The 27,736-nt window shown below is 42.4% G+C and overlaps 1 protein-coding gene across 1 annotated transcript; it reads left to right on the top strand.

Annotated features, from left to right (window-relative positions):
• The first annotated feature begins 176 nt into the window (after window positions 1–176).
• On the top strand, window positions 177–27,718 carry LOC139701077 (high-affinity choline transporter 1-like). Its single transcript, XM_071599652.1, has 10 exons — window positions 177–250; window positions 8,516–8,776; window positions 14,087–14,194; window positions 14,371–14,526; window positions 15,014–15,162; window positions 15,651–15,806; window positions 19,153–19,282; window positions 24,893–25,104; window positions 25,780–25,883; window positions 27,247–27,718. Exons 2-10 carry the CDS (start codon window positions 8,551–8,553, stop codon window positions 27,635–27,637), a joined length of 1,632 nt encoding a protein of 543 aa, XP_071455753.1. The 5' UTR covers window positions 177–250; window positions 8,516–8,550; the 3' UTR covers window positions 27,638–27,718.
• The last annotated feature ends 18 nt before the right edge of the window (window positions 27,719–27,736 follow it).

The following is a 27,736-nucleotide window of genomic DNA, read 5'->3' as shown; positions in this document are numbered from 1 at the left end:
GTTTTGCGTCACCATTTGAAGTGCGGTGAAATGCTGGGAAAAACCTCTTAGGTGTTGTTATTGAAAAAAAAACCTAGTCAGGTGTCTCGAGGGAGCAATTTTCCTTGAGGGTCTTAGAACTTCGGTTACGCTGAGTGTGTAAGATGCTCGATTCAAGGTTATGAGAAGCAGTAAGTGCCGTGTGTTTGCCGCTTGCGTTCCGTGTGTCTCCTGCTGCTCTTCGTTTAATCCCTGGCGGGTGACGCATAAGGTTTGAGGAACAAATTCTTATCTGTTAAGTTGCATTCCTTATGTACATAACCAATGATTCTAGCTTTAAGTAAAGCCTCTGTCGTATATTATACTGTTGCTTGGAGTGATCTATCATTTGCAGATTTCTTGAATGCGCTCTCGTTTCCATTGACTGCGGCTTCCCCGTTTTGTCACGTTAGGGATTGAAGAACGAGTCCCACGGGGGTCTACTTTCAAGGGGCAAAAGTCGTGCCTGTGATGAATTTTGACTGGAGGGCTTAAATAGGTTTTAGTTCAATTAACTTTGGGAATGTGAAATGTGCCACCCAATTAAAATTTCCCCTGGGCGGTTCAGTGCCTATGGCAGTACCTACACTAACTCTATACATGCTGAGTAGTGCAAAACCGTGTACCCAATTATAGGCAATGTGTAATATATGCTGACAGGGACTAAATCCGAGACCGAGCGAGATGCAAGAACTAATTTATAAATTTGCTAGAGCTACCCTGTCTTGAATACAAATGGTTATCACAACCTGGTGGTCAAGGGCAGCCATGTGTGATGCAAGAAGATTCAGAAAGGGACACGGAATCCCAGATGGAACATAAAGATACTGGAGATACAGCGAGCGAGAAAAAGTTTCAATATGGCCATCATCAGAAAAATAGAAGAATAAATTAGACAAAGGATGAAGGACAATGGAAGGAATGAAATAATATGATAACCAAAGTAGTGGATGAACAACTCATAAGAAAGGCGGCCGAACCCAAAGGCCATGGATGATATCTCAAGCTCTCATAGAGGTTAGAAGAAAGTACAGAAATCTAAGAAATAAAACTGAGGAAAGGCTTTATAGAAAGTTGCAGAACCAAGCCATACGATAGTGCAAGAAGACCAAGGAAGAGTGACTAGAAAGCTGCTGTGAGGAAATCGATGTCAACATTAAGAAGGTATCGAATCCATATATCCGAGTGTCATATTCTACATGAATGTTTTCATGACTTTTTTTGAGCTTATCTCACATGAGAATAGTAGACAGTCGTCTATTAGTGGTCAATGCCATCTTACCATAAGCTATTCCCTGCTTTATTGCCATCATGTTTCTTTCATCTCGAGCTATGTTACTCTTGAAGTAGGTGAAAGATTCAGCCTGCTTAAATTTTTCTCCTCTTAGCTCCCACCCTAGCCTGCATCTTCTCTCTTCCATGTATCTGTTAGGATTTTAGTTTTGTTTGTTTACTTTCATATTGCATGTGGCAATAATAAACCATAAGCACAGTAATCAACCCAAAGGTTGGTTTGGTAGATGATAGTAGGATTCACCCAGTATTATGCATGACAGCATCTGAAATTCACACACCAGGGTTGGGGGGGGGGGGGGCAGTGCTTTTTCTTGTGCTGGTTATGGTTTCCCAGGAAGATCTAGTACCCAAAAAATAACAGCTTGGGTGGATCTGAGGGTGTCCAGAGAGGCCTGCCTGGGAATCGAACCCAGGCCCCCTGGCCAGTAGCCCAGAGGACTACCGAAACCATGTGGCAATATGAATTCTAATTCCTATTCTGAAATTCTTGGTCCATTTTGTCTATGATGCCTTCAGATCTTCTGAATTGTCTTTTATTACTCTGATACCATCTGAAAATTGGTGCATGTTTATATTTTATATATTAACCTTTGAAGGAGGTATCGTGGTGGAAATAATGACACCTCCTAACAATTAACAAAGTTTATTGTGCTCAGAAAATTAAAACCTTGATGAGGCGATTGAACAGTAATTATTCAGTAAATATTCGGCCGTGCGGTGGCGAAGCCAGGAGAGAATCCTTCATCAGGAAGCAGCGTCCTTGGGTTAACCACGATGGCGGCGCGCGTGACGGTCCAGAGCCAGTCAGAGAGAGAGTGAGAGTGGGTCTGGCGGCGTGGCTCTGGCGGCGTGGTTGCGCCCTGGCCGCGGACCCTGGTGGCGAACGCCGGAAGCCAAAACACTTGCCGGCGAAGGCGCGTTCACAATGGCGCTCAATGATGATTCAAGTGTTGAGCCACCACACCACCCCCTTGGTTGTTTTATAGTCCCTGGTGGTTAGTAGACATTGGAAAAATTGTGGAAACAGGAGGTGATAACGGGTGCGCGGGCAAGGAAGGAGGGTGTAGGGGTGGTGGAAGCATGACAGGTTAGGTAATGAAGTCAAGACAACGAAAGAAAAAGAGAAAATTATAGTTGAAATTATTCAAGATGCGACGGAAAGCGCACGTGTCTCCCAGATCGGGTTGTCCGTTCGCCGCGCTGTGTGCGCAGTGCAGCACCTGGGGGCTGAGGGGCTGGTGGTGCAGGCAGCGTAGCTGGGCGCGATGTGAAGGCGGCAGGCCGTCTTTCGTCCGGTTCTGCTGCCTGCAGCTGTGGCGCGGTGTGGTGAAGCGGTAGAGCTGCCTGGTGGTTATAAATTGGTAGGTTGGATACCGTAAAGGCAGGTTTGAGTCTGTCGAGAGAAATGAACACATCACGGTTTGGTAAGCGGACTTTGTACGCCTTATCATTCCGTTCTAAAACTTTAAACGGCCCGTCATACGGCAGCTGAAGAGAACCCCGCGGGGGGCCGTGCCGGACGAAGACGTGGGACGCCGTCGGCAAGTCTTTGAAGATGAAGACCTGACGGGAACCGTGGTGGGCAGCGGGGCGAGGGCTCAACTCCCGGAAATGCTCGCGCAACTGGGACATGAAGGCGGTGTCAGCTGGCTGCGATGGAGAGGTTGGTGAGAGGAATTCTCCGGGAAGGCGGAGAGGCTCCCCATACACTAACTCTGCAGTGGAGGCATCTAGGTCTTCCTTCCAGGAGGCGCGGAATCCCAGGAGGATGGCAGGAAGTACGTCCACCCACTGAGAGGTCCCATGGCAACGAATGGCGGCCTTCAGCTGTCGATGGAACCGTTCTACCATCCCGTTCGCCTCAGGATGGTATGCTGTCGTCCTGAAATGCTCCGCGCCGGCCATGAGGGAGAGCTGGCGGAAGAGGTTGCTTTCAAACTGCCGTCCTTGGTCGGTAGTGATGCGTTGGGGTGAGCCGAAACGCGACATCCATCCGCTAAAGAAAGCGAATGCCACTGTCTCGGCCGAAATGTCACCAATCGGTATTGCCTCGGGCCATCGGGTGAAACGGTCCACGCACGTAAGGCAATATCGAAATCCACGTGAACTTGGGAGAGGTCCGACCAAATCAATGTGGACGTGCTCGAATCTCCGTCCGGGAGACGGGAAATTGCGCACAGGGGAGGCAACATGACGAGTCACTTTTGCCTGTTGGCACGGGATGCACGCGCGTGCCCATTCGCGGCAGTCTTTCCTAATAGAGGGCCACACGAAACGCGATGTCACGAGCTTTATCGTCGCTTTCGCTCCGGGATGCGCCAGGTTATGAAGCGAATCAAACGCCTGACGCCGGAATGTGGGAGTGACGTATGGGCGAGCACAAGGGGTGGAAGTGTCACAAAACAAGTGCACAGCACAACCGGGAACAGGAAGTCTTCTGAGCTTGAGGGAAGACTCTTCGTTCTTAAGGAGCGCAGCAAGTTCAGCGTCTGCCTCCTGTGCACGGCCTAACTCCTCAAAATTTACCGCGGAGGACAAGGAATCGATGCGCGATAAAGCGTCCGCCACGACATTATCCGCGCCGGCTACGTGACGAATGTCTGTCGAGTATTGGCCGATCAGGTCGAGGTAGCGGAATTGACGGGGCGAACATCTGTCAGGTTTTTGCTGGAACGCGTACACTATCGGCTTGTGGTCTGTAGAAATTGTAAAATTCCGACCCTCCACCATGTGGCGAAAATACCGGACCGCCCGATAAATCGCCAGGAGCCCCCTGTCATAAGGGCTGTAGTTTCTCTCGGCCGAGCTTAGTTTTTTGGAGAAGAAACCAAGCGGTTGCCAACCCGCCTCTGTGCGCTGCCGGAGCACAGCTCCCAGGGTGAAGTCCGAGGCGTCTGTAAACAGGCCGAGGGGAAGGGAGGGGGCCGGATGGGCGAGAAGCACAAAGTTCGAAAGAGCGTCTTTACACCGCTGAAAAGAAAGGCGCAGTTCGGGCGTCCAATCCACTTTGTCGCGGCCGTGTACACCACCGCGTAGCACTTCACTGAGGGGGGCCTGTAAGTCGGCGGCATGGGGAAGGAATCTTCTATAAAAATTCAGCATCCCCAAGAATTGGCGGAGCTGTTTCACCGTCACAGGGAGTGGGAAGTCGGCGATAGCACTCACTTTGTCACTTAAAGGCGTTGTACCCTTGGCACTTACACTATATCCTAAAAACTTGACATTAGGAACACCAAAAACACACTTTGCAGGATTAATGAGCACACCGTATGATTTTAATCTGCCAAAAAGCTCACGCAGGTGATGCTCATGTTCGTCCTCATTTTGGGAGGCGACCAAAATATCGTCTAAATAGACGTAGCAAAAGGAGAGACCTCTGAGTGCCTCGTCGAGGAAACGTTGGCAAGTCTGTGCGGCGTTTCGCAGTCCATATGACATAAAGGGAAATTCAAACAACCCAAAGGGGGTCGTGATTGCAGTCTTCGGTATGTCTTCCGGGTTCACAGGTATTTGGTTATATGCCCTCACGAGGTCAATGGTGGAGAAAACACGAGCACCATTGAGGGATGCAGCGAAATCCTCGATATGGGGGACAGGATAGCGATCGGGGATGGTCCTAGCGTTTAACGCGCGATAATCCCCGCAGGGGCGCCACTCGTCTCCCTTCTTGGGCACAAGGTGGAGGGCGGAGGACCAACAGCTATCCGAGCGGCGGGCTGTCCCTAATCGCACCATTAATTCAAATTCCCGTTTGGCTGCGGCAAGTTTGTCGGGAGCAAGCCTACGTGGTTTACATGACACCGGCTGACCTGCGGTCGTGCGAATGAAATGCACTGTGGAGTGGGACGCATGACCGGGTGTCCCTGCTGGACGCGTAATTTCAGAAAAGCGCGAGAGAAGAACGTGAAAACGGGTTTCTCCTACTACCGCCTTTATCTGCGTTGCCGGGAGGCGTACAATATTTCCGGCGACGGAAATTGTCGTCGAACTGTCTGTAAGACGAGAATTCTTAACGTCCACCAAAAGACTGAAATGTGTTAAAAAGTCCACTCCGATAATAGGCTGTGCAACGTCTGCCACAACAAACCTCCACGTGAAGTCGCGGCGCAGACCGAAATTTAGGTTTAATACTTCCCAACCGTACGTATTTATTACGGAATTGTTGGCAGCAAAAAGTTGGTAGTCGGTCCGCTGTCTAGGACTTTTGACGAGCGATAGGGGAAACACAGAAAGGTCAGCACCAGTGTCAACAAGAAACTGTACCTTTGTGGTCGTGTCCGTAACGAAGAGGCGGCTTGCTGTAGGGCTAAGGTCGGCGGCCGCGTCTACATAGTGCCCGCGGTGTTTTCCGGCACCTGGAATGAGCACGGCTGGGTGCAGTGCCGCGCGTCGGCACCAAACTTCCGGTGATACCAGCAGAGTTGTGGCGTCGTACGGCGTCCTGATGGTCCGTCTTCAGAGCCGCGAGATTGGCTGCGGGAACGGGAATGGCCTCGGAAACGGGAGCGTTCCTCTCGAGGGTGCCGCGCCACCGAAAGAGCCGCAACTTGCCGGGTGAGGTCGTCCATTCGGTTCAGGAGGGAGGCCAACATGCCCGAGCATCCACCGGAACAAGATGGCGGGTCGGAACTCACCTCGCTAACCTGAGCGTGGGTAGGAGCGGGCACTCGTTCCCGGGGTATCACCTCACTGATTCTGTCGGCGAGGGAAGCCACGGCGTCTAGGTCGACGCCATCTTGAGCTGCTAAGATGGCGTGGAGAGGCGTGGGTAGCCGGGTGAGCCACAGCGACCGCATGAACTCGTCAGGCATCGACGAGCCTGCCAAGTCCTTAAGATGGCGGAGAACTTGGGATGGCTTCCTGTCGCCCATCTCTTCTCGCTCAAGGAGTCGCCTAATCACATAGCGAGGCAGATGTACAGATATTCGGGCTCGACCAAAACGGCGTGGTCAGTGCACGGCTAAGCACGTGGGGAGAAATGAATCACATCGGGGTCACCACTATTGAAGGAGGTATCGTGGTGGAAATAATGACACCTCCTAACAATTAACAAAGTTTATTGTGCTCAGAAAATTAAAACCTTGATGAGGCGATTGAACAGTAATTATTCAGTAAATATTCGGCCTTGCGGTGGCGAAGCCAGGAGAGAATCCTTCATCAGGAAGCAGCGTCCTTGGGTTGACCACGATGGCGGCGCGCGTGACGGTCCAGAGCCAGTCAGAGAGAGAGTGAGTCTGGCGGCGTGGTTGCGCCCTGGCCGCGGACCCTGGTGGCGAACGCCGGAAGCCAAAACACTTGCCGGCAAAGGCGCGTTCGCAATGGCGCTCAATGATGATTCAAGTGTTGAGCCGCCACTACCTTATTCCTTTGCTACCAATTCCTTGTAGTGCCTCTTCTAAATATGTGTATGTTGAATAGTCTTGCAGAAAGATTGCCTTGTCTGACTCCTTTATTCGGTTGGCTTCTATTTTTTTCATTCTTGCTTTAAAATTATAGCGACTAAATTCATGTATTGTGGGTAGATAATTCTTTTATTGTTGTAATCCATGAGTATGTTTCCTGCAATTTGAACAGCTTGTTCCTCCTAATATTGTCAGAAACCTTCTCCAAGTCCCAAGTTCATGGATGCCACATACAATGGCTTGTTGCCTTGTATATGTTTATTTTCCTAGTAGCCTAATAATATCCTTATAGAGTCACTCTTTTCTCTGTGTTTCCTGAATCCAAATTGCTTTACAGGAAGGTTGCCTTTAGTTTTTCTTAGAAAGGGACTCCTTGGCATTATTATTTTGGATGTATATAACACTAATCTAAAGATTTGGTGTTGAATTCTTCTTATAGTCCTCTAGCAATCTTCCACTCATGCAACAGCCCTTATTAATCCATGAAGGCTTCCCTTGCCTTTACCTTCAAATGAATGGATAAATTTTCCTCTGGATTGGTCCACTTTCTGAGCCTAATGCAACTTTACATCTTGAGCTGCTCTGGTGAACAGTTACTCACTTATTTTGCTTGGAGTTCACTTGTTAGGATACCTGGCTCACTGTCCCATTCTTTCATTCAACGTACTCTTAACTGTCACTAGGGCATCTTCCAGAGGTAGGGGTCCATGATTCAACTCTTCCATGTACTCATTCTATCTATTTTCTGTGCCTTCATTTTCTATTTGCATGTCTTCCCATTATTAAATGTTTTTTCATTTAATTTTTCTTTCTCCAAAGTGACTCTTTGCTAGTTGGTAGGCTATTTCAGGGCATCCCTTCCTCATCATGTTGCTGATTTCTTCTCAGCGTATTTTAATCCACTCTTCCTTTGCCCTTTTAGATTCTTGTATCAATTGATTTCATAACTTCTTTGACAGGACCTCATCCTTTTTTCATACATTCTTGCATCTCCTTCGTTCTTCTATCAGAATGACTGAGAATTAGAGTTGCTAAATGTTTTGTTTGGAATATGATGCCATAACAGCAGTGAAGCTGTAAACATAGTAATTAAATTAATGGTCAGTTTGGTAGGTGATGGTAAAGTTCATCCACGCCTCTGCTCACACATCGTTACTTGTGTGCAAATATTTGGCCAAAAACAACATACAAGTGATGCCGCAGCCTCCGTATCTCCCAGATCTGGCCCCAATGACATTTTCTTGTTCCTGAAACTGAAGAGGTCCATGAAAGGATGATGCTACGCTACGATTGACAAGATGAAGATTGCATCGAAGGAGGAGCTGAACAAGATCACAAAAAATGATTTTTTGAAGTGCTTCGAGGATTGGAAAAAATGTTGGTACAAGTGTATATTATCTAATGAGGATTACTTTGAAGGGGACAAAATAGATGTTCATAAATAGATAAATAATTTTTGAAAAAATACAAAAGTCACTATACTTTTTGAACAGACCTCGTATATATGCCAGAATAGCTGTTGCATTTCTTCACTAACTTATTTTGCCACTATCACAAGATTGTGAACAATTGGGTCTCTGCTTCAGTACTCTAGTTTCTTCCATGTGTATCTTCTGGTTTGAAATTGATTGAATAGTGTGTTTACCACTAATATGGCTGGCTCCACTAGTCATTATTTTATTTTTTCCCATCTTTAATCGCCATGTTCTACTTCTCTCACTGGCCTTCACGATAATGACCTGCTATCATGATGCGGCTGTAAAAATTTTTCACTTATTGCAGAATATTTTTGGTTCCAGCTGGGAATAAATATTTTAGCTGGCATTGATCCAGAATGAATTCTACTGAGCAAGGTGAAAAGAAACATACTTTAAACTTGGAAGATGTGGATATTGTGGGAGCAAGCGCCATTGCTTTTTTATATATGACAATGCTCTTGATTGGTATCTGGGCATCATGGCGTCAAGTCAAGAAAAAATCACTGAGGACTACTGGAAGTGAAGAGTTGTATCTTGCTGGACGGCGATTAGGCTTGCCAGTTGCTGTTGCCACCCTTGCAGGTATGCTCTATGAAGGAGATGTTTCAATTTTAAAATTTTACAGAACATTACCTAAAAGTAAATAAATATATCATCATTTCGTTCAGCATGCCTTTTCTATTGCCTACCGCTTCCACACTTGCCTAAGATTCTCACCGTGGTCTAAGCTTCAACATTCACTTGCCCACTTTTCCAGCCTCCTTTGGATTTCTCTGAACAACCCTCTCTCCTTTCCCACATTTCTGAGTACTGATTTTGTTTTCAATTATGTCCACTTCACCTTTTCTATCCTTCTACACACATCAACTCTAAACTTTCCTATCTACTCCTATAATTTGGCTTCAATGATCATGTTTCTGCAACTTACAAAACCACTCTCCATATCAAAGTTTTGGCGAGACTTTTCTTAACATCCTTATTAAATGTCCTGTAAGCAATTCCCTCCATCTAATAAAGCTCCTCTGCTCAATGCAGTTCTTCTTCTAATGTTCCTACCTCATCTACATTGACCACCTTAATCCTAAATACTGGCGGGATAGGTAAACTTCCTTCATAGGTAGACATAGCCTTCATTTTGTCTACATATATTATCATCCCAAAACTACCACACTGACTTTCTAATGAGTCCAGCAATACAATGCTTGCTGATTGACTAACCTAAGCTTGATCATCAACAAATATAACTGATTTTACGAATTCCCCACCGACTTTCATTCCTATCTCCAATTCTTTGCATGTCTCTTTAACCATTTCCTCCACATATACGTTGAAAAGTACAGGTGATATTGTATACCCCTGACTTATCCATCTTCCTAACACTGGTCATCCAGACTCTCTATCCCCCACTTGCATCTGAGCACTCGGAGACATGTACAGATTGCGGAAAAGTACCTATAATAATAATATTTTATCCATTTTGAAAAGTGGTACAAACATATTACATGTTGTCAATGTAAATATTACTTAATATATAAACATAAGTTCTTAAATATGATGAAGATTTTCACAAAAGAATTTATCAAATGAGGAAGGTAGGAGAGTAAGTAAACAGGTATATACGTATTCTTGAAACTCTGGATACAGCCCAATTTCAACTGAGTAGGCAGATAGTTATACAGTCATATGCTCACATTATGAAATGTGTTAAGTTGATGACAATCTACGATAAGTAGTATTTAGATTCACTTTATCCCTTGTGATGTAGTTATGGATATGAGATCTTAATTCGTAATTTTCTAGATTAACTTTCACATGAATCGGAGCCTTAAAGATATATAAAATTATTACAGTCATGATTCCATACCTAATTAAAAAAGGCTTGCAGGAATCATGTGGTGATGTATTGGCAAGAGAGTGAATAGCTCTCTTTTCTAGTAGCAAAATTTATTTAACATTTGGGGAACGACCCCATAGCTCAATATTATAATTCAAATGACATTGAAAGAAGGTATGGTAAAATGTTAAACGATACTAATTTAAAATGAGAAACTTGAGCTTTCTTGATATATAAACAGTTTTCCTCGGTTTATTACAGATCTGACTGATGTGGGTCTCCCATTTAAGTTTTGTATCAATACCTGTATAAATTCCTAGGATTTAAGCAGTTTCAATATGTTATTTTTGATTTAAGATTGTATACAATATGCTGGATTTTTTTAGTATTTAAATGAAAATAATTAATATCAAACCATTCCTTAGTCTGTCTTTGGGTAGCACTAGATCGTACCTTTGAACCTTCTAGATCTTGAAATTTTTTTACAAAAGTGGTGACATCAGCATATAAAATAGATTTAGATTTCATATTACGGGGAAAATCATTAATCATCATGATGGAAAGTACTGGGCCAAGCACAGAGCCCTGTGGGACATCAAATTTTACTTGAAGAGCTGCAGATTGACAGCCATCAAGTTCAACCTATTGGAGGCGATCATCCAAATATGAGACTTCATTAGTTTCAGTGCAACACCCTTAACACCATAATGCCCTAGCTTTGATAGTAATATTGAATGATCAACCCAGTCGAAAGCCCTATTAAGATCTCATAGTGTCACATAGACTGATTCCTTCTCTTCAAATGCATTAATGACATAATTAACTATGGACTCTACAGCCATAATTGTAAATTTTCCAGTTCAGAAGCCATACTTTAATTTGGAAAATGGATTATTTGACTAAATAAATCTCATATTTGATCTTTCATTATAGCTTCAAAAAATTTAACGAAAACAGGAAATCTCATATTTGATCTTTCATTATAGCTTCAAAAAATTTAACGAAAACAGGAAATCTCATATTTGATTTTTCATTATAGCTTCAAAAAATTTACCGAAAACAGGGACTATGGAAATGGGGCAGTAGTTAGTTAAATCATCTTTATCACCTTTCTTATGGACAGGTTCTGTTTTGGAATATTTTAAAGCAGTTGGAAAATCTCCTCTCTCAAAACGTAGGTTGATTAAAATAGCTAATGGTTCCGCAATGAACACAATAACGTCCTTAATTAGAGCATTACATGGACCATAGTTATCCTTACAATTGGATTTTTATTTTTTTTACTTTTGATATAATATCAAATAGAGTAACAAATTCCATTAAAAATTTAAATTATTTGGAGGAAGATTTTGCAGGATATTGCCAATATTGGCAGCATCAACTTTTAAAGTGAACAAATTGTCTTCATCAGCTTTTAAGAAAAAATTATTTACAGTGTCTGGGGTAAAAGGAAGATTTTCTTTTGCATTACCATGACCAACTTCTTCATTGATTACTCTCCATGCTGCCTTTTGTTTATTTTTGGTATTTAATATAAAATCATTATAAACTTTATTTTTTGCACACCTAATTGAGTTATAATAATCTCTTTTGTATTTAAAGTAAGACTTTCTAATCTAATCCTATTTTCTGCAATAAATTGATTTATTCTACCCAATTTACTCTTTCGAAAAGTTGCTTGATATTTACAAAACAAATCAATACATTCTGAATACATTGTATGTTGTTCTCTCTTAGTGACCTCATCACCTCAATGACATCATGAGTGCTTCTCTCCTTCCTGAACCCCAACTGTTCATCCCCTTAGTAATCATTTATCGTCTTCTCCATCCTCTGATTTATGATCCTAATTACTAATTTAGCTGCCTGTGAAATCCAGCTTATTGTTTTACAGTTGTAAAATCTGGCTGCCTCTCCTTTTTTGGAGTGGAACTAACCCTGATCTGATGAAATCTTCCAGCCAAATTCCTCCCATATAAATGCTACAAATTAGTCTGTAAAAGCATCCTCCCATGTTCTCCTGACCCTTTTATTATTTCCATGGGAATGCCATCTGCCTCTTCGGCCTTAATTGATTTCAATTCTCTTAATATCACCCTTTCAATCTAAATGTCAAAAATGCTTGGACCTAAGTTATCTTAATCTGAGTCATATTCTATTTCTATCCATGGACTTGCTAACCTAGTGTTGGTACCATGTATGTCCTTTGTATTATTCTTTTATCTCTCTTGAATCTTCTCTGGTTCAATTTATAATTTAGACAGAAATGAAATTCGGAAGACAAGTCATAAAATCAGCTTTGCAGATGATTAACTTTAGTTTGCCAGCCTGGCCTGACCCTTCTTTCCTCCTTCCCTCCTCATTTCCTACCCTCATTTCTGGTTGAGAATAGCAGATATATCATTATTACTGTACTCCCTTGCTGAGGTAGGTCAGATGCTTTTTCCTGTGCATTGTTCCCTATCCGCATTGCTCTGTATATTTCTAGTCATGCAGTAAAGTTTGTACGATTTGAACTTAATAATGAATATATGTACATCCAGTGAAATCTCAATTATATGTTATCCTGATGGTCATCATACAATAACTAGAATCTCAGTACTATGGATTACCTAAATATACGACTTCACTCATTCTGCTAAGTGATACTCACTTTAAATGGCATTTACCAAAATGAATGCAGATATTGGAGTAGTACTAGACTCTGACCAAATGGTGGAGCATGAGATACGAAGAAGTTTTCTTGTTGATGCTTAAGTTTTCTCTTGTTTATGGTTCACAAAAATCAAGAGGAACAAGGGAGATGAATGTCCCTTCCTTCATCCCACTTCTCTTTCTCTCTCCCCTCTCCCAACCCTATTTTGTTCTATTTCATTTGGGATTACTAATTCTTGTTCCCTGATCATGAAGTAAACTGAACTGTGTACCAAAAGTGAGTTAGAAGTAATCCCCGAAGTGTTGCCTTGGGTAGACTGCCACCCTCAATGAATGCATTCAACTTCAACCAACTTCAAATGCTTATACCAATATCTGACCCAGTAAATTCACCCAATACATACCTACTGAGCTATTGGAGACAGTGTCTCACACAAATTAACAAAAAAGAACAAACATCTACAGCGGCACTGAGAATCACTCTGTCATATTCCAAGGAACTGTGGGAGATGTGGTGACAGTGACTTTTAACGGAGTTATCCGCAATATGCAAATTACAATCCAACAATTTCAGAGTGTGAAAATCCCATCAAAGCAAACGATTTTTACACTGAAATTTTCACTCTGTCACTCCCGTCACACACATCTCAAAGGTGAGTTAGAGAGGATGGTGAGTGAGAGATCAAACTCAATGTATTTAGTTTCTTTCTCTTTATTTTTGAAGTAGCTAATGTACCTTATGATAAAATTTAAAATAATGAATTATTTTGTTTTTTTGACTAATTTCATTTTGTTCATTTTCTGATGAAATGAATTAAAAATTAAAAAAAAAATCACTGCTCTGTGAGTTTTATTGAGTTCATGTTTTTACTTTGTCCTCCAGCAAAAAAAATATAATAATCATATCATAGCCAAGTTTTCAAATGTGCAATCTCAAATAACAGACACGTTCAGTGCAATTACTTTCACTTCATGAAATTCTAGATTATTTTATCCCCATATTGTTCCTTGACTGGGGCAAACTATTGGATAGTTTTTTGGTGAAACAATATAAAAGACTTGGCTGATAGCAGTTAATCAGTGCACCATGCTCCGTTGAGTTGAACAATTAACTTTCACTGCTACTACTTATTAACAAAATTTTTTGAATCTATTTCAATGAATGAAGAGTGCAACTCAGAGCAGTAATCCCCCCTTTACCTCACTGCTGATTCATTTATGTAACATATTTCATTGTGCCATGCCTCTGCTATTTTCTTAATCATGTCACATTTCTTCTTCTAATCATCTGTTATCCCTGCTTCCACGATAACAGTTAATTGATATTTTTCAGTTATTTCACATTGTACCTTGATGCATACACAATATAATAAAATGAAAATTTTCATGATCCACTTGGACAGCTACCCAGATTGGAGGTGCCTTTCTCTCTGGTACTGCTGAGGAAACCTTCAAGAATGGGATTTTATGGTGCCCTGTGCCATTTGCTTATATATCCGGGATGGTAATTAGTAAGAGATTATCTATTATCTGAGATACATCATGTGTTCACATGCAAATGATATTTTGATCATTTTATTACCTTAGTTCATAAAATTTTTTCAAACATTGTTTTTATCCTTGAAAAAAGAATATGAAAAAGTATTTTTAATGATTTCTAATTTATCTGCATTGATTTTTTTTGCAGATGGTCTGTTATTTGCCAGAAAAATGAGAAGACATGGCTACTTGACGGTGTTTGATCCACTTCAAGAAAATTTTGGCCATGTGATGGGTGGCCTCTGTGTCGTGCCACATATTATCGGAGACTTATTTTGGATTGGTGCAGTTTTGTCAGTTCTAGGTAAGACCAAGGCCACATATATTTATGATTTTTTCTAGTCACGAACCATTTAGACATTAGAACAGCAAATATATTCAGAGTCTATTGAAATTTACACCTAAAAGGAGAACTAACATAGACTAGTAAAAGAATGAAATATTGCTGTAGGTTTCCCTGGCGTTGCATGATGAGTTAGTTGCTGCAAGGCTTTCGGTGTTCCACTGCATTGGTTGTTTTCAGAAGACAACAGTTTTGTCCTCATTCCAGACAGCATTATCAAGTCCAAGTGGATCTGAAGACCTAAAAATGTCCTCTGTAATTAGGATGAAACCGTTATCATCTGAAGACAACCAGCGTGGTAGGACACCACATCTTCCAGCAAGTCAACTTGTAAAAGTATATTTTCCCTTACTATCAGCCAGATTAACATCACCAATAAATCTCACTCTTCTCTTATCAACATTATTTTTATATAGCTATGCAATGTTGTTGATTTGAATTTTATTAGGATCAACACTGAAGGTGACCCTGGGGTTGGACAGGGGAACTTCTATCCTTGTGAGCTCTGCTGTAGGGATGATTTACACCTTGTGTGGAGGAATGCTGTCTGTTGCGTACACAGATGTTCTTCAGATTGTCGTGATATTTATTGGTATGGTAAGATTATTTGTCCACTTCTAAAGCTACAAAAAATCAACTGTACTTCAAACTTGATGCATATTTGTTCCAATCTTTACTGGTGATTAAATGAGTGTAATGCCTTCTGCACATATGCTAACTAAGGGCTTCAATTTTAAAAAATGCCTAGAAAATAGATACTGAATATAGTGATCTTTGCTCCTTTCCCTTCCCTCTCTTAATCCAGCCTTTTCCCCCACTTTCCCCTCTCCCCCTTGATCCTTTCTTTGTTCTCTCCTCCTCCCATCTTTCCCAGCATATATGTGTTCCAAGATTTCTAATTTTACCTTATGATGTTATGCTGTAATGAAATTTAGGACATACTAAAAATATTCTTGTGTGGAAAAGCAAAGTGTTTTCTTTCATCATGAAGAATTTCCACCATGTTACGCCTGAAATTGTGTTATTTATATAGATTAGTGCCTTTTTGAGATATTTCATGATTATTCTTCTTTTTGCACCCACAGTTTTTAAGCCTGTCATATGTTTTGACCAGTGAGGCTGTTTCACAAGCCGACCAGCTTGGGTCACTGACAGAGTGGCTTGGTCATGTTTCATTGGACCAAGCTGGAAGTTATGCTGATGGTATTCTCACTCCACTGCTGGGTGGGCTACCTTGGCAGGTGAGGTTACTGCTGCATGCCCATGAATGTGATGTGATCTTAATTTACCTCATTTCTTGTATAAAAGCAGAGAAATATTTTTACATGTAACTGTGAGGAGTTGAGAGTTCATACAACCAGTTGGGCATACAGAAAAATTGAGTCTTTGGATAAAACCCCAGTCCCATCCCCCATTACATCCATCTAAATTCAAAATACAGTTTTAGCTTGTGTTAATCAGTGGCAATCAGAAAGAATATTCTCCAACCTGAATTACTCTGTTGCAAGTTGATTCAGCTCACAACTTAACATTACCAGTGCACACATGCTTCAAACCCTTCTTAAGAAAATGCTTCCACATGGCTCATTAAAAAGTTTTACTTCCCTGCAGCTCAAGATACTTGTTTTACAAATGACTCATTTACTCACATGTTAAAGATGATGATTGGGCTTTTGGGCTTCATCCATTTTTTGGTAACTTTTTAAATTTTGTAGTTAACCAATGTTATATTTTGGAAAACTCTGGTAGTTCATAGAATATTTTTCATTGACAACTGCAGGCTATGCTCGAATTATTCCTAAAGGTTTTTCAAACAGGTAATTTTTTTAACCTTCTTTAATGCCATATGATTGATGAAAGTCAATTATCTTGCATTCACTTTTATTCTCAGCAGTTTATTTTATTATTGAAATTTACAGATAGACTGTGTCAGGTGACTCACAAGTCCCAAGTAATCACAAAAGATAATAAATAAAATCAGTCTGTAAAACAAAAGTACACTTAAAGGAAACTTCCAAACACAAGACAAGAAAATTCCAATCTCATTAACATCAATTAATCAGCAGGAAAAACAAGATAAATAAAAGAAATTAAGCTGTTACATATAATTTTACACAATACATCAATCAAATTATCACATAAATTCCTTACATCTTTTCTTAAAAGTATGCACTCTATTAGGAAAGAGTTCGAATAGTTTTGCGAGTAATGTGTGTGCGAGTTATTTAGAAAAAAGATTTTTTTTATTCATTCTTTGTGCCAGGCATTTTACCTTGAATTTGTGATCATTTCTCTCTATAAAATTTGGATTTCTCACCTCTTTTCTTAGTTCTGCCCAAGCTTTCTCTCCCTTCTGAATTCGGACCATTCCACAAAGTCTGCTTATTTTTCTTCTGCTTTGTAGAGGTTCCCAGCACAGCATTTTTAACATGTCAGACACACTCTCCATCCTCCTATGCTTCCCCAGTACATATCGGGCAGCCTTTCTTTGCACCGATGACAGTTTTTTGAAGTCCGTCTTCATAAGGGTCCCATTAAAGAGATGAGAAAATTGATCTTACCAGGGTCTGATATGCCTTTTCCTTAGTTGCTTTAACACTCCCTTTGAGGTTTCTCATCACCCAATGAAGAGTTTTGAAAGCTTTCTTAAAAATGTAAGCCACATTAAGCCCCCACCCTAAATCCTTGGTTAAATATACACCTAAGCATTTACAGCTATCAATTCTAGGAATGACATTTTCCGAGAATTAATAGTCCTTACTGTTTCCATTTACCTTGTTACTAAAAGTGATGGATTTGTGTTTGGAAACATTTATATCCATCCCATTATTTGTCACCCAATCCGCCATTTTATTAACATCCCTTTGCAGTATATCACGGTCACTGTCATTTTCGACTTTCCTGTAGATAATGCAGTCGTCTGCAAAAAGTCTTATCTGAGAATAAATATTTACTGGTAGATCATTTATATAGATTAGAAACAAGAGCGGGCCAAGTACCCTTCCTTGTGGGACTCCCGATGTTACCCTGGTTTTTTCATAATACACTTCTCCTAATTTGACCCTTTGTGTTCGACCTTCCATGAAATTTTTGACCCTAGAGATTGCAAAAATTACTCTTCCATCTGTGTGTAGTGGTAATCAGCCCATCTTAAGCACTAAGCAATAGTGGTCAAATTTGTCAAAGGCTTTTGATAGGTCGACTATTATAGCATCCACTTATATTCCTGCATCCATAGAGTCAAATATTTCTTGGCAGAACCCTAATAGCTGAGTTTCACAAGAGTGCCCTTTTCTGAAACCGTATTGGCGACTATACAGCCAATTCTCACTCTCCCACAAATCCCAGAGATTATCAGCCATTATCTTTTCTAATAGCTTGCATACAACTGACGTCAAGCTTACCAGTCTATAATTATCAACTAGTGCCTTGCCTCCTCCTTTGAAAATTGGCGTAACATATTCCTCCTTCCAAGCATTTGGCAGGGCATTATTGTTTAAGGTAACATTGATTTATATGATTTGAAACTACACTACCACCCAATTTAAGCGAGTCAATTGAGATACTATCTGGCCCTTTTGATTTATTTGCCCTCATTTTCATAATTTTTTTATAAATTTCTGTGCTCGTCATTTTAATAGTTTTGGTATTTAATATTCTTTCGCCTCCTTGTTGACTCAGAGATGTATCTACAGAATCCATTTTGTTTACCATCACCTTAAATACACTTGCATACCAATTATTAAACGCATTAGCCTTTTCCTTATCGTCTACGATTAGTGTTCCATCCCCTTTTTTTAAAGCTGTTATGTTTTCCCTGTTGTCTTTCCTCCTCTGGGGGTACTTATAAAATTTATTTCCATTATCTTTCCGGATTATGTTCTGTAGGAAACTTTTTTTGGCTGTTTTCTTTTCTCTATTTAATTCACGAACTAATTTTTTGTAGATTATGAGCCATTCCGAGCTCTCGCTCCATTTTTTGTGAATCACTCTTAGTTTTTTCTTCAAGGATCTGATTTTGCAGTTGTAGAACTCTGGGCCGGTATTTTCTTTAAAATTTTTTTGTTAAAATGATAGTTGGCATGTAAAATTTTTGATTATTTGATACATGAAATAATTATGGACCACTGGGTGTGAAAGAGGGTTTGACTTTTTTGTAATAAATATAATCTGTTGTATTTCAAAGTAAAATTTCTTTCATATCTACTCAGTTCTCTGGCTTGGTTTTAAAAATGTTCCAGTTTCCCTAGTTGAAGGGTTTAACTGTTCAAGTAAATATGCGATGTAAAGGTTGTGTGTTGGCAACATTACATTTTTCAATAAAAATGTTAAATTAAGCCTGTGATATAAGTTATGGAATTAGCTTAGTCAATACACATTTTAAGTTTGGACTTTAATTAATGTCGCTGTCATTAACCTTATCTATGAAGTTCATATAGATGTTATGTACCTACCAAAATGAATTCTTATAATGTCACTTGTGCAGATTCACTCTTGAGGTCATGTATAGTTTTACTCTATGAAGTTAGGAGTTCATAGAAATCATTGATTACAATGTCCAAAGTATTTTATTTCTTTGCTTTTCAGGGTTATTACCAGAGGGCTCTCTCTCTCAAAACTGAAAAGCATGTCTTGCCAATGTCATTGCTGGCCTCCATTCTTCCTCTGATGATGATTGTTCCACCAATTGTTATTGGAGGAGTGGCAAGGACTGCAGGTGTGTAACCTATGTACATTGTTAATTATTTGTCTAAATTTTATCCATTGATGCCATTCTTGACGTAAATTAATATCAGCACATTTTGATAAAATTTACATTTAACAGTTTTTCGTCAGTGCATGCCACTGGGGAATAAATTTTAGGTGTATTAAAGTGCTATCTTTAACCAAGAAGTTATTTTTATGGGTGGGGGTAGAGCTAACCAGATATTTCATGTGACAAAAATACATAGACATTTACTTCAATCTGGATATAACATTTCCACCATTTACAAATTTATTCTCATTCCCATAAATACATTCAATTTTTGCCAAAAAGTTTGATCATACTCCTCCATTTAACATCATACTTTCCTAAGCTTTTCTATCTCTTTTTTCCATCGCACTTTTAAATTCTCTTTCTTGTGCTCGAACAATTTGGTACTTGCATATACTAAAACTGCTATTGTTGAAGCTGTCAAGAGATTTGCGAGAGAATTGTTGCTTATAAGCATGCACATTATAAGCATGTGAAGGAGGTATCGTGGTGGAAATAATGACACCTCCTAACAATTAACAAAGTTTATTGTGCTCAGAAAATTAAAACCTTGATGAGGCGATTGAACAGTAATTATTCAGTAAATATTCGGCCGTGCGGTGGCGAAGCCAGGAGAGAATCCTTCACCAGGAAGCAGCGTCCTTGGGTTGACCACGATGGCGGCGCGCGTGACGGTCCAGAGCCAGTCAGAGAGAGAGAGTGAGAGAGAGAGTGGCTCTGGCGGCGTGGTTGCGCCCTGGCGGCGGACCCTGGTGGCGAACGCCGGAAGCCAAAACACTTGCCGGCGAAGGCGCGTTCGCAATGGCGCTCAATGATGATTCAAGGGTTGAGCCGCCACACCACCCCCTTGGTTGTTTTATAGTCCCTGGTGGTTAGTAGACATTGGAAAAATTGTGGAAACAGGAGGTGATAACGGGTGCGCGGGCAAGGAAGGAGGGTGTAGGGGTGGTGGAAGCATGACAGGTTAGGTAATGAAGTCAAGACAACGAAAGAAAAAGAGAAAAAAAAGAGAAAATTATAGTTGAAATTATTCAAGATGCGACGGAAAGCGCACGTGTCTCCCAGATCGGGTTGTCCGTTCGCCGCGCTGTGTGCGCAGTGCAGCACCTGGGGGCTGAGGGGCTGGTGGTGCAGGCAGCGTAGCTGGACGCGACGTAAAGGCGGCAGGCCATCTTTCGTCCGATTCTGCTGCCTCCAGCTGTGGCGCGGTATGGTGAAGTGGTAGGGCTGCCTGGTGGTTATAAATTGGTAGGTTGGATACCGTGAAGGCAGGTTTGAGTCTGTCGAGAGAAATGAACACATCACGGTTTGGTAAGCGGACTTTGTACGCCTTATCATTCCGTTCTAAAACTTTAAACGGCCCGTCATACGGCAGCTGAAGAGAACCCCGCGGGGGGCCGTGCCGGACGAAGACGTGGGACGCCGTTGGCAAGTCTTTGAAGATGAAGACCTGACGGGAACCGTGGTGGGCAGCGGGGCGAGGGCTCAACTCCCGGAAATGCTCGCACAACTGGGACATGAAGGCGGTGTCAGCTGGCTGCGATGGAGAGGTTGGTGAGAGGAATTCTCCGGGAAGGCGGAGAGGCTCCCCATACACTAACTCTGCAGTGGAGGCATCTAGGTCTTCCTTCCAGGAGGCGCGGAATCCCAGGAGGATGGCAGGAAGTACGTCCACCCACTGAGTGGTCCCGTGGCAACGGATGGCGGCCTTCAGCTGTCGATGGAACCGTTCTACCATCCCGTTCGCCTCAGGATGGTATGCTGTCGTCCTGAAATGCTCCGCGCCGGCCATGAGGGAGAGCTGGCGGAAGAGGTTGCTTTCAAACTGCCGTCCTTGGTCGGTAGTGATGCGTTGGGGTGAGCCGAAACGCGACATCCATCCGCTAAAGAAAGCGAATGCCACTGTCTCGGCCGAAATGTCACCAATCGGTATTGCCTCGGGCCATCGGGTGAAACGGTCCACGCACGTAAGGCAATATCGAAATCCACGTGAACTTGGGAGAGGTCCGACCAAATCAATGTGGACGTGCTCGAATCTCCGTCCGGGAGACGGGAAATTGCGCACAGGGGAGGCAACATGGCGAGTCACTTTTGCCTGTTGGCACGGGATGCACGCGCGTCCCCATTCGCGGCAGTCTTTCCTAATAGAGGGCCACACGAAACGCGATGTCACGAGCTTTATCGTCGCTTTCGCTCCGGGATGCGCCAGGTTATGAAGCGAATCAAACGCCTGACGCCGGAATGTGGGAGTGACGTATGGGCGAGCACAAGGGGTGGAAGTGTCACAAAACAAGTGCACAGCACAACCGGGAACAGGAAGTCTTCTGAGCTTGAGGGAAGACTCTTCGTTCTTAAGGAGCGCAGCAAGTTCAGCGTCTGCCTCCTGTGCACGGCCTAACTCCTCAAAATTTACCGCGGAGGACAAGGAATCGATGCGCGATAAAGCGTCCGCCACGACATTATCCGCGCCGGCTACGTGACGAATGTCTGTCGAGTATTGGCCGATCAGGTCGAGGTAGCGGAATTGACGGGGCGAACATCTGTCAGGTTTTTGCTGGAACGCGTACACTATCGGCTTGTGGTCTGTAAAAATTGTAAAATTCCGACCCTCCACCATGTGGCGAAAATACCGGACCGCCCGATAAATCGCCAGGAGCTCCCTGTCATAAGGGCTGTAGTTTCTCTCGGCCGAGCTTAGTTTTTTGGAGAAGAAACCAAGCGGTTGCCAACCCGCCTCTGTGCGCTGCCGGAGCACAGCTCCCAGGGTGAAGTCCGAGGCGTCTGTAAACAGGCCGAGGGGAAGGGAGGGGGCCGGATGGGCGAGAAGCACAAAGTTCGAAAGAGCGTCTTTACACCGCTGAAAAGAAAGGCGCAGTTCGGGCGTCCAATCCACTTTGTCGCGGCCGTGTACACCACCGCGTAGCACTTCACTGAGGGGGGCCTGTAAGTCGGCGGCATGGGGAAGGAATCTTCTATAAAAATTCAGCATCCCCAAGAATTGGCGGAGCTGTTTCACCGTCACAGGGAGTGGGAAGTCGGCGATAGCACTCACTTTGTCACTTAAAGGCGTTGTACCCTTGGCACTTACACTATATCCTAAAAACTTGACATTAGGAACACCAAAAACACACTTTGCAGGATTAATGAGCACACCGTATGATTTTAATCTGCCAAAAAGCTCACGCAGGTGATGCTCATGTTCGTCCTCATTTTGGGAGGCGACCAAAATATCGTCTAAATAGACGTAGCAAAAGGAGAGACCTCTGAGTGCCTCGTCGAGGAAACGTTGGCAAGTCTGTGCGGCGTTTCGCAGTCCATATGACATAAAGGGAAATTCAAACAACCCAAAGGGGGTCGTGATTGCAGTCTTCGGTATGTCTTCCGGGTTCACAGGTATTTGGTTATATGCCCTCACGAGGTCAATGGTGGAGAAAACACGAGCACCATTGAGGGATGCAGCGAAATCCTCGATATGGGGGACAGGATAGCGATCGGGGATGGTCCTAGCGTTTAACGCGCGATAATCCCCGCAGGGGCGCCACTCGTCTCCCTTCTTGGGCACAAGGTGGAGGGCGGAGGACCAACAGCTATCCGAGCGGCGGGCTGTCCCTAATCGCACCATTAATTCAAATTCCCGTTTGGCTGCGGCAAGTTTGTCGGGAGCAAGCCTACGTGGTTTACATGACACCGGCTGACCTGCGGTCGTGCGAATGAAATGCACTGTGGAGTGGGACGCATGACCGGGTGTCCCTGCTGGACGCGTAATTTCAGAAAAGCGCGAGAGAAGAACGTGAAAACGGGTTTCTCCTACTACCGCCTTTATCTGCGTTGCCGGGAGGCGTACAATATTTCCGGCGACGGAAATTGTCGTCGAACTGTCTGTAAGACGAGAATTCTTAACGTCCACCAAAAGACTGAAATGTGTTAAAAAGTCCACTCCGATAATAGGCTGTGCAACGTCTGCCACAACAAACCTCCACGTGAAGTCGCGGCGCAGACCGAAATTTAGGTTTAATACTTCCCAACCGTACGTATTTATTACGGAATTGTTGGCAGCAAAAAGTTGGTAGTCGGTCCGCTGTCTAGGACTTTTGACGAGCGATAGGGGAAACACAGAAAGGTCAGCACCAGTGTCAACAAGAAACTGTACCTTTGTGGTCGTGTCCGTAACGAAGAGGCGGCTTGCTGTAGGGCTAAGGTCGGCGGCCGCGTCTACATAGTGCCCGCGGTGTTTTCCGGCACCTGGAATGAGCACGGCTGGGTGCAGTGCCGCGCGTCGGCACCAAACTTCCGGTGATACCAGCAGAGTTGTGGCGTCGTACGGCGTCCTGATGGTCCGTCTTCAGAGCCGCGAGATTGGCTGCGGGAACGGGAATGGCCTCGGAAACGGGAGCGTTCCTCTCGAGGGTGCCGCGCCACCGAAAGAGCCGCAACTTGCCGGGTGAGGTCGTCCATTCGGTTCAGGAGGGAGGCCAACATGCCCGAGCATCCACCGGAACAAGATGGCGGGTCGGAACTCACCTCGCTTACCTGAGCGTGGGTAGGAGCGGGCACTCGTTCCCGGGGTATCACCTCACTGATTCTGTCGGCGAGGGAAGCCACGGCGTCTAGGTCGACGCCATCTTGAGCCGCTAAGATGGCGTGGAGAGGCGTGGGTAGCCGGGTCAGCCACAGCGACCGCATGAACTCGTCAGGTATCGACGAGCCTGCCAAGTCCTTAAGATGGCGGAGAACTTGGGATGGCTTCCTGTCGCCCATCTCTTCTCGCTCAAGGAGTCGCCTAATCACATAGCGAGGCAGATGTACAGATATTCGGGCTCGACCAAAACGGCGTGGTCAGTGCACGGCTAAGCACGTGGGGAGAAATGAATCAAGTCGGGGTCACCACTATTGAAGGAGGTATCGTGGTGGAAATAATGACACCTCCTAACAATTAACAAAGTTTATTGTGCTCAGAAAATTAAAACCTTGATGAGGCGATTGAACAGTAATTATTCAGTAAATATTCGGCCGTGCGGTGGCGAAGCCAGGAGAGAATCCTTCACCAGGAAGCAGCGTCCTTGGGTTGACCACGATGGCGGCGCGCGTGACGGTCCAGAGCCAGTCAGAGAGAGAGAGTGAGAGAGAGAGTGGCTCTGGCGGCGTGGTTGCGCCCTGGCGGCGGACCCTGGTGGCGAACGCCGGAAGCCAAAACACTTGCCGGCGAAGGCGCGTTCGCAATGGCGCTCAATGATGATTCAAGGGTTGAGCCGCCACAGCATGCTTTGCACTTATAAGCATGGTTACATGAACATAAAGAAAGCTACACAATATAATTAATGAAATATCTAGCTCACAAAAAAATACTCTGTAATCTTCAATTGTTTCTGGTTCAACTTTGTGGAAATTCATTTTAATTAAATGAAGAATACAATGTATCTTTCCTCAAAGACAGTGAAAAGATACATTGTTTTCTTCATTTAACTCTGTCATCTTATTCGTTCTCCCTGAGCAAAAAGGAGTCCACATCTGTGGTCATAGCAAAATTTCTCTGGAGCTTTTTCTAAAAATCTCTTTCAATTTCCATTTCAGCTTGGAATATGACTGCTTTGGGTGCTCCAATCACTCCAGATGATGCTTCCTTGGTCCTTCCTCTGGCGCTGAGATATTTAGTCCCACAGGTGGTCACATTTTTTGGGGTCGGAGCTGTAACTGCCGCAGTGATGTCAACAATTGACAGTGCTGTTTTGGGAGCAAGTTCAGCCATTGTTAATAATATTTATAAGGGATTATTGAGGACTAAGGTATAGAATAAATTCCATTTATGTGTATCATGCTATTTCATGAAGTTCAGCCTGAGGGAATAATTTATATTAGATAGGAGTTATCTAATTTAGGGCATTATCATGATGTTGCTGTGAGTGGTTTCAAATCCCCAAGGTTGGAAGGCAATAAAAGATAACTCTCTATATTTATTTTTGCCCATCCATGTTTATCTTCAAATTAAACTCATTTGTGCGTCAACGAGAAAGCATTTGAAACTCTCAAACGGCATCTACTGTGGCATGCACTAAAATAACAATCAAAATGGCATGCTTGAAAAACATCACCTGAGAAATTTAAAGGTTTACTACCACTTGTCACAGAATATTTGTCAAATGTGAATGCATTTATTTCATAGAAAAAAAGATTTTTCATCATCATGTCTCTCCATTGAACTTATAAACTATTTTTACATCTCCTAATTTAATTGATGGGCATGCCCATTAATTAAATCAGGAGATACCCTCAAGGGTATCCTTTGTGTTCTTTGGAGAAACAATGTTATTCACCTCATAGAGATGAATAATATTGTTTCTCCAAAGAATATAAAGAGGATAAATGCTTCTAAATGCTGCTAACATACAGTAGATATTCATGACTTGTGGTCAATATAAACTACTGTGGTTAATAATTAATGATTTTTATTTTTATGTTAGGCATCAGATGGTGAAGTGATGTGGTGCTCAAGGATCAGCATATTGGCTGTTGGGGTCGCTGCCACTGGTGTTGCTTTCATGGCAGAATCAATCTATGGCCTTTGGTTAGTTGATTGGTTTTGAAATGCAGCTTCGTAGTATGAATGGTGCTCAAGCTGCTTGGCATATTTTCATGGTCATTAATAACAATAACAAGCTTCCACAGATTCACTAACAATGTTTGTGCTGTGCATAGAAAGTTCTTCAGTTTGTCTAATTACATTTAATATGAGTAATTTATAATTATAAAAATGAGAGTAAATAAGCAGCAATGTTAAAGTTCACATATAAAAATGATTAGTCTCTGTTAGAATTCAATGGTGTCATCAGGGTATCCAAAATTGTAAAGAAATCATTGAAATAAGCCAGTAAAGGTAAAGAAACTTGGAACAATGTTTATACCTTGCTTTGGACTGGGGTTAAAAAATTCTGACTTGAATTGAACAGGTTTTATCATGTCATGGACATGATGAACTCCTCAGATTTTGAGTTGAATGTTTCATTTAAACTACTTGCCGAGGAAATATTGCCAGCTTTTCATATGTGAGTTCCTTTGAAAGATTGTAGTCGTCATACCTGAAGTGTTGCACGTCAGCTATACCCTATCTATTTTACATTGAATTTCAGGCATCCCATTTTTTCTTTCAATATATCATTATTATATATTCACTATGACATAATTCCAATTCAGAAGCCATATGCTGTACGGAAAATCTCTTCTAAATTGTAAGAGGGTAACTCATTAACTGCCAGAATATTTATTTGTAGTTTATCTGGGTTTATTCTTCTCTCCTATATATTAAAACTAATCTAATTTAATGCTCATGTTCATTTGGAAAAGAATTGGTCTAATCATGGTTTCTTTGAGAATGGTGGAAGTGGTAAGTTGTATCCCTTTTCATCTCATTGCATCCATGACTGATATTAAGATATTGACATAATACTGAGTCTACTTACCACACTAAACCGTGTGTAAATCTGCTGACTTTTTAGCCACATGAAATGTGGTCATAACTCTTGAAGGTGGCTTGCTCAATGAGCAAGAAAGGGACCAGTTCGGTGGAAGAGGGTGTTGGCCACCTTGAAGTGCATAGAAAAAGTTTAGGTCATAAAGATAAGAAGGGGCTCTGGGCTCTTGGAGTAAGAGGGAGTCAAATCCACAAGAATATTTCTTCTGCAGTTGCCCATTAACATGTATAAGTATGTTTTCCACAGCTGCTTAAGGCATTATGCGAAATTTAAATATGTTGAACTGTTTATAGCTAATATTCAATTTTGTGTGGTTCAGTAATGCAGATAGATCAGTAGTCATGGTAAACAGGTGTAGCTGAAAACCTACTGAAAAGACTAGCATATTCACTTGTGTGTACTTCTATGCTTGGTAACATTTCATAGATGCTCTGTTGATATTGAAAATTTTTTTTCCAGGTACCTTTCATCAGATCTGATGTATGTGCTAGTATTCCCACATTTCATGATGGCTATGATTGCCCCAGGAATAGGGACTCCTATCGCAAGTGGAATCACCTTTTTTGTAGGTATCACCTTGCGTGTGTTAGTTGGAGAAGTGTCAATAGGATTGCCTCCAGTGATAAGGTTTCCTGAGACAATACCAGTGCGTACATTGACAATGACTGTGAGTTTATTTGTGTTAGTCAGTGTGTCTCTCTTGGATCAAGCATACAGATCATGCCAGAAGACCACAGCCACTCGCTACAATGTTGGGGAAAATGCTGCATCTACAGATACCATTGCAACAAAATGCAGTTCATTTGACCATAATGATTGTTCTAGTTCAAAAGATATTACTGCTTTCTGATTTCATATGCTGACAAAATGCATCAAGATTCCTTATAATTTTCAGTATAATTTTATATTTCTACAATTTGTGAATTTTTAATAAAACAGTGCCCAAGTA

Source organism: Hetaerina americana, unplaced genomic scaffold (genome assembly GCF_022747635.1).
Source record: "Hetaerina americana unplaced genomic scaffold, ioHetAmer1.1.p SCAF_11, whole genome shotgun sequence".
Taxonomy (NCBI): domain Eukaryota; kingdom Metazoa; phylum Arthropoda; class Insecta; order Odonata; family Calopterygidae; genus Hetaerina; species Hetaerina americana.
Note: the sequence above shows the minus strand (reverse complement) of the source record. Positions and strands in the feature narration are given on the sequence as shown.